Source organism: Curcuma longa, chromosome 10 (genome assembly GCF_044706935.1).
Source record: "Curcuma longa cultivar G26 ecotype Majalengka, Jawa Barat chromosome 10, ITB_CL_G26_1.1, whole genome shotgun sequence".
NCBI lineage: Eukaryota > Viridiplantae > Streptophyta > Magnoliopsida > Zingiberales > Zingiberaceae > Curcuma > Curcuma longa.
In genome coordinates, this window is record NC_133870.1 from 6,762,472 (window position 1) to 6,777,289 (window position 14,818).

The 14,818-nt window shown below is 36.9% G+C and overlaps 3 protein-coding genes across 4 annotated transcripts; 1 reads left to right on the top strand and 2 right to left on the bottom strand.

Moving 5' to 3' along the window:
- Window positions 1–523: 523 nt before the first annotated feature.
- LOC141836240 (tRNA wybutosine-synthesizing protein 2/3/4) lies at window positions 524–9,039 on the bottom strand. Its single transcript, XM_074723680.1, has 11 exons — window positions 8,586–9,039; window positions 7,835–8,025; window positions 7,202–7,514; window positions 5,493–5,892; window positions 3,680–4,855; window positions 3,401–3,530; window positions 2,559–2,794; window positions 2,320–2,455; window positions 1,394–1,470; window positions 1,065–1,171; window positions 524–727 (listed from the first exon to the last, which is right to left on the bottom strand). Exons 1-11 carry the CDS (start codon window positions 9,037–9,039, stop codon window positions 627–629), a joined length of 3,321 nt encoding a protein of 1,106 aa, XP_074579781.1. The 3' UTR covers window positions 524–626.
- A 299-nt stretch (window positions 9,040–9,338) lies between these two features.
- LOC141836244 (elongation factor 1-gamma 1-like) lies at window positions 9,339–13,685 on the top strand. Its single transcript, XM_074723683.1, has 8 exons — window positions 9,339–9,383; window positions 9,518–9,568; window positions 11,124–11,273; window positions 11,362–11,422; window positions 12,022–12,074; window positions 12,147–12,248; window positions 12,323–12,833; window positions 13,171–13,685. Exons 2-8 carry the CDS (start codon window positions 9,560–9,562, stop codon window positions 13,548–13,550), a joined length of 1,266 nt encoding a protein of 421 aa, XP_074579784.1. The 5' UTR covers window positions 9,339–9,383; window positions 9,518–9,559; the 3' UTR covers window positions 13,551–13,685.
- A 201-nt stretch (window positions 13,686–13,886) lies between these two features.
- Window positions 13,887–14,553, bottom strand: LOC141836389 (protein C2-DOMAIN ABA-RELATED 3-like). 2 transcript variants are annotated; one of them, XM_074723870.1, is made up of 3 exons: window positions 14,443–14,553; window positions 14,248–14,343; window positions 13,887–14,177 (listed from the first exon to the last, which is right to left on the bottom strand). In XM_074723870.1, the coding sequence occupies exons 1-3, from the start codon at window positions 14,551–14,553 to the stop codon at window positions 13,887–13,889; spliced, it is 498 nt and encodes a 165-aa protein (XP_074579971.1). The 2 variants fall into 2 exon arrangements, with proteins under 2 accessions (XP_074579971.1, XP_074579972.1); XM_074723871.1 differs by having other exon boundaries at window positions 13,887–14,173; window positions 14,244–14,343.
- Between the last annotated feature and the right edge of the window lie 265 nt (window positions 14,554–14,818).

A 14,818-nucleotide genomic window follows, 5' to 3' on the forward strand; every position in this document is an offset into this window, starting at 1 on the left:
AACAAATGAGAAGCAGCTCAGCAGAGTCAATAGAAGAGGGATGGATAATTTCTATGAATTCTGGAATGTGATGATAAACCAGATCCTTTTAAATTGTCTTAAATATTTAAACTAACATCACGACAATAATTATTAAATAACTTGGCTGAAATAACTAAACTCTTAGCCTGTTCTCTCTTTAATTTAACAATGTTTGAATAGTAACGGTTTGTCATCCACGGTTCGATCCTCAACTACAACGTATTTATAGAAATTTTCCTCCAAATGGGAAACGCAATCAAAGGATGCTGTGCATCTGAATTGACCACCGTTTGCGCTTCCCGATTTACCCTAGTGGTCGGTGGAAAACTTCCGTAAGACCGAATCAGAGATGTGGCTACTGGGAATCATTTTTTTATTTAACAATGCTTGAACTTAACAAGCTACTTGTCTGCTTGTCTAGAGAATAACGGTTTCGACTGAACCGACCATTTTCAGGGACCGTTAAGACTTACGGATTTAACATTATTTTTTTAAAGAATAGCAACTGTTTGAATCATACATAAATTTGAATAAATAAAAAACAAACTTCAATTTGTTTTTTCCCAAATCTTTTGCAAATATCTAGAGCAGAAATAATTACATGTTCACAACTGTTTGCATCTTACATCAGCAACAAGATGCCGTATGTGAGGCGCATACCATTTGACTCGCTCCAGGTGTTGGATTGAAACATCCCAAAGTAAACCTGAAAAATCGAAATACAACTCAGTTTGTTTGGCATATATTGCTACTTGTATCGTCATGGTACTCCATAGAAAATTACAAAAAATAATGCAATTAGCAAATTTTCAATCTATTAAGTTTTCATCAAACAACTTAATAAATAATATTTTGTATTGGAGTTGCACTCAACTTAACCTTGGATGGTGAATTTTGGCATAATTTTTTATGTTTACCCACCTAGATTAGGTGTTTTTGAATGAGAGGCTTGAACTCGGAATTCTTCATTAGCAAAGGCCTGTTTTAACTATTTGTTCTCTCAAAATATAGATAGAATTGTAGTTTCCAAGTATGATATTTACCTTCAGCCTGGGCAATGCTGCTTATGGATTGGACAACATGGTCCGACCATGAATCCTCTTCACAGTCCTTGACATTTCCATGCACATGAAGGATGCCACCTTCGTGCCTAAACAAATAATTTGTTGTAAACATCAGAACACTTGCAACATGAGATTATTTATGCGGATAATAACAAGATCTAGGACTCAGCTAAAAGAACTGCTAATGCTTGTTCAAGAACAAGATGCATTTTTTTTTTAAAAAACGCAAACAATATGCTCCTTAAGGATTGAGAACCATATTAGTTTGTATAGACAAAAGCAAGGTCGAGGTGATAGATACACATTACCTTAAAGCCCTTACAGCGACATCCCAGCTGCACTCGCTTGAAGGTAGGAGACCGAGGCAAACACGATTAGCAACCCCCTACCACAGCCAAAATCAATGGAAGACCTTTTAAGATGTGTTATAAATTCTATCCCAATGCAATAGGCAAGCAAAATAACACAACGCAAACTCTGGAACTTACCTGATGGAATTTGTAAGTCATAAATTCTCTAAAAATATAAAGTATGTAAATCCCCTTCTCATAAGTAAATATGTCTAAACTAGAAGTGAATGAGATTTAAGGAAAACACAGACATCAGATCAGAGAAAACTATCAATGCATGTCTTTCAAAGTAAAACATAGGAATCACAAAAGAATAAGGAATTACAATGATTATAGTATGCAGGTGCAGAGGGATGAAAATGAGGTTGAGTCTTCATGAAAAAGCTGCCTCCAGTAAATTGCCCTATATGCAGCAGTGTGGTGCGAGAATGTGCAACCGTCACTAATGTACACATTGTATGCAGAAAGACACAAATACACTATAATGTTGTAAGTAATCGAGCCAAACAACCTGACAAATAAATTCTTTCAAGGAAATAACTAAGAAACTAAATTTGTCTTGGCTACTGGAAGAAGCAATAAACTATGATTTTGTATGCAATGGTGCTAAACAATCAGTATATACGTTCTTTGATCGAAACAACTAAAATAAACTAAGTTTATCTCAACTACTTCAGGGTTTTCACTCTGATTTACAGAACAAGAATCATGCTATGAAAACACAACTTGTAATGCCAACGATACATTAACTGTGCTTCTTTCAGCTTAGACATCTGTTTCATTAAATTCATTCACACATCAGATAGAGACACCTAAAGACTATGGTACACCTTTAAAGATACATGAATTATAACTCTTGAAGTGGGAAAAGAACTGACACATACTTTAGGTGCTGTAATGTGATTATCTCCTTCAAGTATAATACATTGGCTGGCAACAGAATTTGCATGGACGTTGTGCTGAAGGGCCTTTATAGCATGGGGATTCCATTCACAAGCATAAACCAGTTTTGCCTTAGCCCTGCAAGAGGACTTGTATGATTAATCAAAGAAAAAAAACACAACAGTCAAATCCTTTTAGTTTGAGCAAATGCAGATCTCCTAACTGAAGGAAATGATCATACTTAACAAGAAATGGAAGCACAAAATATCCAATTCCAGCAAACAAATCCACAACGACTTCATCTGCACAGTCTAGTGCACCCATACGCCGCTTCTCAGAAAGATTTCCTGAGGAGAACATGCATCTTGTTGCATCAAAGGAGTAGATAATTCCATTTTCTTGGTGGGTAACCCAGCCATTGTCTCCCAGAAGTAACTCTAATGTGCTGTCTCTGGTTCCAGTAGGTGAAATTTGACCCTGATATAATATCAATGAAGTGGCATAAGAAACAACAAAGTAACAAGGGAAATCTACTCTCAGTTTTTTTTCCTTGTGTAACATTCCATTCATTCAGCACACAAAATCCACTAGTGCTCGGTGCAATGCAATAATTAACAAGAATAAGTTGATAAGTAACTATCACGTAACCTTCTTTGAGAATCCTAGTTTTGAGCTAATTATTCAATGGAAGTGAAATTATGGAAAACATTCTGACAGTCTGGTTTACTGATGATCACCATAGAAAATACAATTTTCTTATGAGTGTCACATCGACATGGATGCCTTCTTTAGAGAGCTTCTAATTTTTCATCTAGTAGGAACTTAAAAAATTTGAGAAATGCTAACCTGGAAAATTTGTCACCAAGAGGCTTAGGATTTTTACACGTTAAAACGGAATTGTACATTTGAGGGCCAAATTAGTTTTATGAGAAATTCCTATGGCATGAGTTGCAAAGTAATCCACATATTAGGATATTTGATATCCATCTAAAGCTTGCACTAAGATGACAGTGAAAAATGATAAAATAATTGACAGTAGAAACTTGGTAAGGTAAGAGTCTTTTTAATTATATCTTGACTTACTTGGCGTGCTAATCGCTGAGCATTAAGTGATTTAGCCACCAGAGGCCAAACCTCCTCCCTGATAGAATCCCATATATGATCCGTAAAGGCACTTTTTGGAAGCACAACAATGTCTCCAAGATGCTCCCACCTGAGTGAAACAAAATATTTTTACAATGGTGTTTCCTTGAGTCCATTCCTTTAAACCAAAAATGTTTCAGACTTACACTGTGATATAACTAGGATATGTAGTTTTTTGTTGATAAAAAAATAAAAGATATACGGAGTAGAAAATCAAACCTTGTTGGTAACTGCTGCAACAGCTGCAAAGACATTCCTTTTTGAGTCAACAAAGAGCATACAAGTTCTTTCATCATTTTTTGAGGCGATTTGCCCAATTTTTTGTTGCAAGGTACATCATCAGTTACTAGAGAAACTCCACAAGCTAGCAAAACATTCAACGCTTTTGAAACACTAATCTCATTTATAGAAAGGTCATTTCTTTGAGATTCATCATGCTGATAAAAATGATCAAGATCATCGCTTCCTATTTCTTGTGTGAGTTGCTTTTCCAGAAGTAAACTGCAGAAGTCACTAGTAATTGGTAAAAGAATATAGCAGCCATCTGGACTCGGGCAAACTTTTCTTGAAAGATCTAAGAATCCAAACTTCTTTGTCACATCCTTTGCAAATTTAGCATATCTTTTCTTGATTTGTAGCACATAGATTTTATAATCAGCACAATTCCCATTTCCTTTAGAAAATTTGTCAGACAAATCCATTGGTTCCAAATCTGATGAGGTCCCCTGCAGATAATAGTTGCATGTTGAATCCTTTTTATTTTTGTTATTATTATGATCAATAGTGGGCTGGTATCCTGCTTCAGGGGGAAATTCACATATAGATTCTAACAACTGCAAATTTATTTTCATTGGTTCACTAAACTTTGTCCCAAATGCATAGCACGAAGCTCCACCACCAATAATAACAAGTTCATCATTAACTAGACATGCAGAGATACGAACCCAAAGTTCTCTAGAAAAAGAATCAATGGTCACATGCACCCAAACGCTGTTAGTCAAATTCAGTAAGCTCAACTCTTGATGTTGTTGTCTAACAGGACATCCCCCAATAATTCCAAGATAATTTTTATATGCAAACATGGAATGTGAAAATCTAGGATAAGGAGCTCTTCCTGTTGTTTTCACTGTTTTCCACTGTAATGTTTTGATATCAAAGCTATAGAGGTCTCCTAGTGCCTTCTGACCATCATAACCACCAAACATGAACAATTGAGTGTCAATCGCCACCATAGAATGTGAATGTCGAGCACAAGGCCACACTCCCAATTTGCTAATTTCACTCCATGTCAACGTTTGAGTATCTAGAATGTTCATGGACGAATATATTACCTCATTACAAAGCCCTCCAAAGATATATATTTTTGAGTCTATAACAGTAGCTGTGTGGCGATGCCTGCAACACAAGTATTTGAATAAAATAATAATTGTTTATGATTTCATAGAATCCTGACAATAATGAACCCAACATCAAATTCAATTTTGTATAGACAAAATTTCTAAAATTAGGGTATTAGAATTTATCATAGATGTTGATAAGTGGATCGAATGAGTATGAATCATGATTCTTGGGATAGTTAAACATAGGTATTTTAGTGTGAAAATTTCCAAAAAGGATGTAGTTGCCTTGATAATTGCCGTTCAACATAGATGCCATACAAAGAGTGTTATCAGTAAGTGTGACCCCTGAATTATTACTAGACTAGAAAATGGCAGCATAGATAGCTAGTTATTCAGCATCCCAAATTTATTCATAGTGCATTGAACTTCGAGAAAGCAGATTAGATGTTATCAAGAAAGTATTTTAAACACAGTTCTATATGCAAATACGATAACAAGTTTTAAATAAAGTTTTCCTGTGAAAAAGGGAAACAGGCTTTAAAAATAAGTTCAGATGCTTAAGCAGTATGAAAGATTTTTAACATTAATACATTGTTAACTATTCAATTGAAGATTATTCTCTGTAAGTGACATCTGCATATAAACATTGTAAACAATATCATAATGAATTTAGGCACTGAGAATCAAGTTACCTTGGATTGAAGAAATGACCGCTACATTGTAGTAGCGACCAAGTATTTTTGGTTGTTTCCAGGATCCAAACATCATTAAGAATCTCCAAAGGACCAGCCCTTCCTCCAATAACGAAAATACAGCTCCCAACAAGTAAAGCTGTATGGCCCATACGTGGAGATGGTGAATTTGCAACTTCAATTTCAGTCAGTATTCCAGATTGAGAATCAAGCAAAAGTGAATAATTTTGCCGTGAATGCCGTCCCAAACCTCCAAAACCACCAAATACAAATACTTGTTCTTTTCCTCCACTACTTAGGACGCAAGCTGATTGGCCCCAGAGGGAGAGTTTTTCATTTGGTTCACCAAGAATCTTTAACATAACTACAGAAATTGAGCACCTGGAAGTTCCTGATATGTCTGTTGAGAAATTGTAACTTAATCTATGCAGAAACAGTGGTGTGCTTTAAATCATCTGAAAGCGGCATAAAGTTATATTAAAGGTTGGATTACACAACTAGATAATCATCAAGGTGAAAATGTAATATTAGATGGTTTAATTCAATGAGTTGGTGAGGCAACAAGTGATCTGGGTCATTATCAGAAGATGAAAGAACAAACACCCACAATTTCTTAAGCTTGATAAAATTGTCTCTGTACTTATAGGTAATTTTATTGATATTGTGGCAATCAACTCTTCATGTTGCATTTTGTCAACTTGCATAAACCATAGATATAGATGGAAATTTCCACAGTTACTCACGAGTTGTAAGTAATTCACCATGCAGTTGTTTGATTGTCTACAATTAGAGTACTAGACTAGGGCAAAATATTATTTGCAGCAACAAGCATTGCACGTTTTGCTGCCAGTTGGTGGCCTACAAGCTACAAATCCACGTGTAATAGAGATCAAGAGTTGCACATGTGACTTAGACTTGAAAAGATGATGTTGCAGCAGCAGCATGCAATTAAACATTAGAAAATCAAATATAATAACAAGCGACCCAAAGAGGAAAATTTGCTTAACCTATATAAATCAAGAGGTGTCAGCCTAGTGTTTATACAACATTGCTTACACAGACAAAAAAATAACCATCACAATAATAATAGTTAATATGAATAATAATAATAATAACGACAATAGCGACAATAATAATAGTCTTGTTAGACAACATAAAAATTACACTGATAATGGAAAAGGTGTAATTTATATATAGGTATCAAATGGGCTAAGTTGGGGCCACCCATGTCCTGGCTTAGCACAATTTGGGTTGTGATCATCTTGGATGCAAATGCGTCAATCTGGGCCCGACACTAGAAGTGGACCCTTGTTGAGCGCAACGAGACTCATAGGCCTGGGCTCAAATTTATTATAAAGTTAATTGATTAATTTAGATTTTCTGTACTGTTTTTGTTTGATTCATTTTGAAAAATGGAAGCAATCTAAACATAAGCAATACGAATAACATGATTATAATTGTATTGGGAAGATGTAAAAATAAAATCCATCTTTCAACTTTATAATGTTGCCTTGCTAAATAATACTACAAAGGGAAATATCTGATGTGTATTTTATATGAGCATAACAATGCATAAGAAAATGCCTATTATTGTAATATGTGATGGAAATCAAACCTAGAAACAGACCAACTTAATGATTTAATTTAATCCTCTGACAGTAACAAAGAGACAAATCTACAAACTAATCAAGTAGGCTCTTCAAATTTACCTATATTTGAACCAGTCTCGTGTTCAACTATCATTTTAGAATGCCCTATTTCTGATTTAACTTCAGGGGAACAAACTGATTCTTCTAACAGTTTACTGCAAGAAGCATCAGTACCTCTCTCTTCAAACTGTTCAGAACACCCAGAGTTACTTCTATATCCATCATCCAGGTGAGGTTCTACTGCTTTATTCCCATCTAGTTTTGAAGCAGCAAAAAACTCATTTGTTTTGGCTTTAAAGGAATCATCTTTGCCAATCTTCTGAATGCAACCATGTCCATAATCTAGCATATCCTTAGGTGATACTGGAAGGCCCTGCAAATCAAGTTAACACTAGTTTTGGTTAAAAAAATGCATACATGCACTTCTGGGAGAATGTAGTAAAGTTGCCAGAAAGTTAATGAAAGATCAAGCCAATAATATGTTCAACTTGAAGAAAAAGCAGTAGTAGTGATCAAAATCGCCACCTCGAACACAAATGGGCACTTTATGATCATGTTCTGAGAGTGATATCTAGCACAAATAATGCCGGACAAATTGATACACAATTTGCTTATATTAGGCATCAACGGAAACATACTGTTCAACTGATCTCTGAGGTTTCTCAAATATAAAATAATCCATAGTAACCGCACCTTGTATTTCAGCACATGGAGAAAACTTTCTGTTCGTTTTCTATTTGTCTCCATTTTCTCATTAGCAATATTCACAAGGTATTGAACATACTCAGCTGGGACCAGCAAATGATCAAGTTGTCCCAGTGGCACCTCCATACGTATAGAACATCTTATAGCAACAATAACACGCTTTTGAGTATTTGTTATACCTGCATAAAGTGATAAAATTGGCATGAAAAATTCTTTTTTTTTAAAAAAAAATCTAAATTAAATTGGTCAAAACATTTTTTTTCAAAGTTCACTCAATCAATCAACAAAATCAAATACGTTAAACAAAGTGAATTAAAACTGCCAAGAGCCAGCTGCTCTCTCATGGAAATGCTCTTTATTTGTATCAAATTTATAGTAAAATGTGGTTATTTCTAAGGTAGACTGCTGACAAGGAGTTCAAACAGCTTCAGTCCTATACCAAAGTATCCTTAAAAAAATTCTTGGATAATTTTGTGATAAGATTAAGAACAAATTTAAGTATAAATATGACGATTATGCTATACAATTAACATTTGTAATTGACTTATTGTACAACATGAAGGCAAATAACAGTGCATATGTCAAAGGCACTGATCCAGCTTCAGATGATCCGAGACATTTTGCCCATACAAACCACAATAAAGCTGGTCCTTTGATTTCAATTTGATAAAAAAAAAAAAATTAAGCTCAGTTCACCAACAAACAGCTCGTGAGAGAGAATGAAAATACACTAACTCACCCGACTCCCTAAATCCACACGAAATAGCGGTGGAGACAAGCGCCTGAGCGGCGGCGACATCACGACACTCGACAGCAACAATGAGCGGCTCGAACCGGAACACCAGCTCCCCCTCCATGGCCTTGGCACGCTCCCCGAAAAGGAGGTCGACCACGGCTTCCAGGTCGGCGGGGTCGTGGCTGACGAACATCCACCCTCCACCACCCGCCTTCTTCTTGGAATAAGCCTTCTTCCCATCTTCTACCGCGTCTGAGTCGGAGGAAGACGGTCGGCGGCGGTGGGCCAGAATGGAGATGCGGCCGGAGCAAGAGCTCGTGGTGAAGTAGGAAGGGTGGCTATTGAGGAAGTCGAGGAGGGGAACGATAGGAGCATCCACTCCCCCCTTCGGCGACTTGTCTGGCCCCGGCGCCGCGAGCGCCACCATGGCCGCCGCCTTCCGTTTCTCAAACTCCATGTCGGCTCCTTGTCCGTTTGCGTGTCACTGATCATGCAGCTCTCTAGGGCTTTCTTAATGGGCCGTTTGGGCCGGCCCAATTTAAGTTCGATTACGAAGAGTTAAGGAAACATATCATTTCACTCCTAAAGTTTAGATATTTTACCAAAATTTTCACGAAGGACGGATCTGAGAATTTTCCAAGATTACTGGGTACATGGGTAAATAGAACCAAATTCAATGTACGTGCTGCCCTAGATGGACCAGGCTTCCCCTCTATATAATAAAGCGGACGCTCACGTTTCTTTCTCTTGACTGCTCGCGACGTCTCCAGCGCCGCATTCATCTCTCTCCGAATCTGCTCTGTGAGTTCTCAAATCCCAATTATATATTCTTTCTCCGTCTGATCACTATGTCTGACAATGCTTGTTGTTTTGTTCCCTAGATCAGTCGTTAAGGTTTTTTATTCCATTTCTTTGGTTTGTGTGGTCGTGAACAGATATCATCCGGATCGTAAGCGGTCGCCGATCACTGAGGTTCAATGGCGCTGGTGAGTTCTTGAATCAGGGTGTTTTTTAATTTACATTTTTGTGGTTGTGTGAATTCGTTTGTATTTTTCGTGGTCACGCAGTCGAAGTTTTTGTGGTTATCTGCAAGTTGAAGGTCTCTTATTTGTTATTTCTTCATTTTCTTATCGGATTTTCAATAATGTTTTCTTGAGGATTTTGTTCCTGTGATTCGCGATGGTAAGTTTGGTTTCTTACACTGTAATTTGGCACTACAAAGATCCGTAACTAAATGTGGCTGTTCAGGTTGCTAGGGTATCAACTCACGACCTTTTAGATCTTTTTTTAGATAAAGGAGGAGCCTTTGGAACTTTTAACCTATAAAAAATGCTGCTATTCTGTCCACTGTTTCATTGACCATCTAGTTTGACTTTGCTGAGCACTTGCACTGGCATACGGTTGGCTGTCTCAACTTCTTCGTCATGAGGAGAAATTGGAGTATGTTGTCTGGTACTCTCAAATCATAGTCGGGTGCGAGGTTTACACCAACATCGTGGGCCGTCATGATCTTGCGACAACTTCCACGACCTGCAATGGGGGTGTTGTAGGATCACGTCGACCTCCGCGGAGTTGCTCCCATGAATCGTGAGGGCGTGCTCCCATAATTTTTTTAAAAAAAATATTTTATTTTAAATTTTAAAATTTTATTTTAAAAAATATTTTTAATTAATATATTTATATTTAAAAAATATCGAAATGCCAGTCATAAATCAAAACTTCTATACAAATCAAAATTTAAACATGGTGAGTGGACATTTATATCTAGAATGCCAATTTGCAAATACCATTGTACACTATAAATATATTATCAACATGCTCAATGTGATGTGATGTGATATTTTATTTGATTGTCTATAAATCAACATTATAATATCTTAGTGACCACAAATCAACATCATATGTAACTCCAACAAGTCTTAATTAGCATGACTTTCAATATTGTTCATTTTTGTGCCAAGACTTTGCACGAATTGACCAATGCTGACCTAATGCTAATTCTAGTTGAGTGATTGTATGGTTAGATTTAGATTAGTTGGTTAGACTTAAGGACTAATTCAATATCTAATGCTTCAATTATGCTCAAACCAAGCCAACCCAAGTAATACAAGCTGCACTATGTTAGTATATAGCATAGAGAGAAACTATTTATTTATAACCATTGTGAATGGGGATGCATAATTAATCCTTATGCCTCCGCCTTTTACTTCTTAATTCTCTTGGTTTAGATGTACCGTTCTAACTGATTCTCCAATTTATTTATCTAATTCATATTATTGGATGGATCCAGACATCCAGATGAACACTGGATTATTTTATCAGCTAGAAAAAATGCCTATTAAGTTTATGGTGGAGGTTCCTTTTTTTCCTTTTGTTTTGTAACACTACTAGTAGTATTATCTAAATCCAGAAATCGAGCTATGCAGTGGATTAATTTTTTGTGCTAGATGAATTGCCTAGCTAGCTTACTATTATGTGTGTGTGTGTGTGGCTTTTTTACTTTGAAACCTGGCTGTATTATGTTGAGATTTAATTACCCAGATTTTTCACGGTGGAAATGGAAACAAGAATGCTTTCAAGGCACTCATTGCTGCAGAATACACTGGGGTTCAAGTTGAGCTGGCTAAGAATTTTGAAATGGGTGTATCTAATAAAACTCCAGAGTTTCTCAAGATGAACCCAATAGGGAAGGTATAGATTTTTTTGTACAAATATGATACAGTAGTTGTTTGTGAAGTGCTCCTTTCCAAGTTCAAATGCTGGGTAAATTTGAGTTCAGATACCTGTGTTGGAGACACCAGATGGTCCGATTTTTGAGAGCAATGCTATAGCTCGATATGGTATGGAGAATTTTTATTCATCAGTTTACAATTTTATTTTTCTTCTCAAAATATGGTTCTTAGTTCTTACAATTTTTGACTGTGATTGTTAATAATATAATATAGTTTCTGGGACCTTGAGTCCCTGTTTCCCACACTCAGATCCACACCTATGCCACACTAGTACCCAAGTTCGATCAACATAACCTAATTAACAAGTTTCCACAGAAAATTTCAAGAATCTCCATTTCTTTTACCCTGAGATTGCATTCCATTTTCTTTCAGCAACCAAGTTTTTTCTGTGTTTTTTAAACAGAAATGCCAACTGTACAGTGATAATCATGTTCATGCGCGCATGGTGACATTTTATGTTATAAAAATTATGGAAATGTGCTCAGATTGCAAAGGAAAGGCCTGCCTAAGCAAGGTCCATAGACAAATTGAGACTGCAAATTGAAGCAAACTTTGGTTACAAACTGAAGGCTTTTCAGAAAATATAATTGCTTAGTTTGCGGTTACTTTTAGAGTCAAACTGCAAGTGGAATCAAACTTTAGTTGCAAACTGTAATTTTTGTGAATGTGAAGATTTGTCTTATTTACTTTTCTTATCCATGCTTCAGTTACACGCTTGAAGGAGAATAATCCTCTTTATGGCTCTTCGCTCATTGACTTTGTAAGTCTTTTACCTCTCTTATATTTTTGGCGTATTAATGCAATTCAAATAATTGTATTTTTTGGTATATAGGCCCACATTGAACAGTGGATTGATTTTTCATCTATGGAAATTGATGTGAATATTGCACGGTGGCTCTATCCGCGAGCTGGATACATCCCTTACCTTGCTCCTGTAAGTATAATAGTTGTTTTGCAAGTGCATCATATACACCTTGGACCCTGTATTTACAAGGCATGTTTTTGTAGGCTGAGGAACTAGCGATAACTAATTTAAAGAGGGCACTTGGAGCTTTGAATACTCACCTTGCTTCTAACACATACCTTGTTGGCCATTCAGTTACACTAGCTGATATTATTATGACATGCAACTTACATCTTGGATTTTCTCGAATCTTTGTTAAGAGTTTCACCTCAGAGTTCCCCTACGTGGAAAGGTACTTCTGGACTCTGGTTAATCAACCTAATTTCCATAAGGTGTTAGGTGAGGTGAAGCAGACAGACTCGGTTCCACCTATTCCTTCGCAAAAGAAACCTGTTCAACCTAAAGAACCAGCTAAGCCTAAGGAAGTTAAGAAAGAACCAAAACAGGAGCCTGCAAAGCCAAAAGCACCTGAAGTAGATGAGGAAGAGGAGGATGCTCCGAAGCCCAAGCCAAAAAATCCTCTAGACCTACTTCCCCCTAGTAAAATGATATTGGACGAATGGAAGAGGCTCTATTCCAATACAAAAACCAACTTCCGCGAGGTTGCTATTAAAGGTATGTTTGGATTTTTTTTATAGATTTTTTGTTTCCTTTTCACATTGCTTTTTCCTCTTTATCTGTTTTCAACATGCTAAAAATGTAACCTCCTAGGTAATATTTTATGCGGTTGGATATTGTTCTGACAATAACATACTGATATTCCATATGTTCTAGAATCATTAGTCAATAATCTAATTTGCCAGAGCCTGCAAAGAGGATGAAAAGCAAATATATTGCATTCAAAAGTTCCTTGAATGGTAGAAGAAACTACGAGCTGATAGTGTATGCACCAATATATATGTTATCCCAGTGTTTTTTTACTGATTGTTTGTAATTCTGATAATGGATGCAGGTTTCTGGGACATGTATGATCCTGAGGGTTACTCTCTGTGGTTCTGTGACTACAAGTACAACGATGAAAATACAGTATCATTTGTGACCCTGAACAAGGTGGGTGGGTTCTTGCAGCGCATGGACTTGGCACGAAAATACGCATTTGGTAAGATGCTGGTGATTGGTTCTGAGCCTCCATTCAAGGTGAAGGGACTGTGGCTTTTCCGAGGGCAGGAAATTCCAAAGTTTGTGTTCGATGAGGTCTACGACATGGAACTCTACGACTGGGTAAAGGTTGACATCTCAGATGATACCCAGAAGGAGAGAGCCAATGCCATGATCGAAGATCAGGAGCCTTTCGAAGGTGAGGCCTTACTGGATGCCAAATGCTTCAAGTAAAAGCCTCACAGCCTTTTGCAACTTCTAGTAGCTAGACAAGGTTAATTTGTTTGCAATAAACCCCTGGTATTTGCCTAGAATTATTTATGTACTATGAATTACTGTTTTTCAAATGATGCTTGGTATTCCATTGTTTCCATTTTGCTAATCATTGTTAGTGTTTTCTTGATTTTCCTTTATTCTCTTGTTGATTCATATCACCAGTTACATAATATATTTCATCCATTTGACTTGTTGATATATGAGATTATAAATGGTAAAAAGAATTGGATACAATGGAGGAGAACAAGTAAATGAAGCTTCGAGAATTGAAGTTGCAAAATACATATCATCACCCTAAAAGCCCGAAGCACCTGGTATGCTAATCCACATCAGTTGTAGCTCCAATTCGCCACTCTCGACATTTCTGAGCCTAAGTATGATCTCTTGCACCACCTTGTCATCTCTCCACACAATGCCACTCTCCTCCGCCAAACAATTTTGCCTGTTGGGATACACTCTCCTTATCGTGGTGCCATTAGGGAGTCCAGATAGGTTCATCTTCACCGCTTCCACGAACGGCTCAATGTCGATCTCTGCGTCTCCCATTTTGTCATCGCGGCTAAACGTATCCTTGTCGTATACTTTCTACATGAACATACAAAGCACTTGTAATCTCATCATTTTGAAAAAGATAGCAAACTATATATGTACATACAAGTTTCACTGGTTGAAGAGGATTTGAAACGGTGAGAGTCAAATCTTCATTCCAAATTGGATTGACATTGTTCTTCTTGACACTAGTCTTCAATTTCTAGCCAAAACAAGGAGACAAATAAACAGAAGGAACTACTACTTACTAATCCAACCATTTCGAGCACACAAGACTATATCGATAATAAACCACATTCACCTGATTGCCCATGCGAACGACAACGTAGGGATCGCTTCCGGTGGCATCACGATAGGCGAGATTGATCCCTTTGACCACCCTCACCCTCAAGAGGCCTAACAAGTTCTCCATTTATTGAAATTATACTATCAATCCTTATACCTTAATCCTCCTCTTAATTAATCCCAAGAGATCAAGAAAATTAGTTAAGAACAGGAGATGAAATTTAAAAGTGAATTAGTGGGAGAGAAAAAGCTAATTGGGAGGACAAGCCGGGGTTTATTTATAGCTAATGGATTGGTTAAATGGTGGGTTATTGTTAATGTGGAACGAGGTTGCCCTGTCAATTAGTGGTTGACCAGACAATCACGGTCAACCGCCTATCATGGTTACAAGA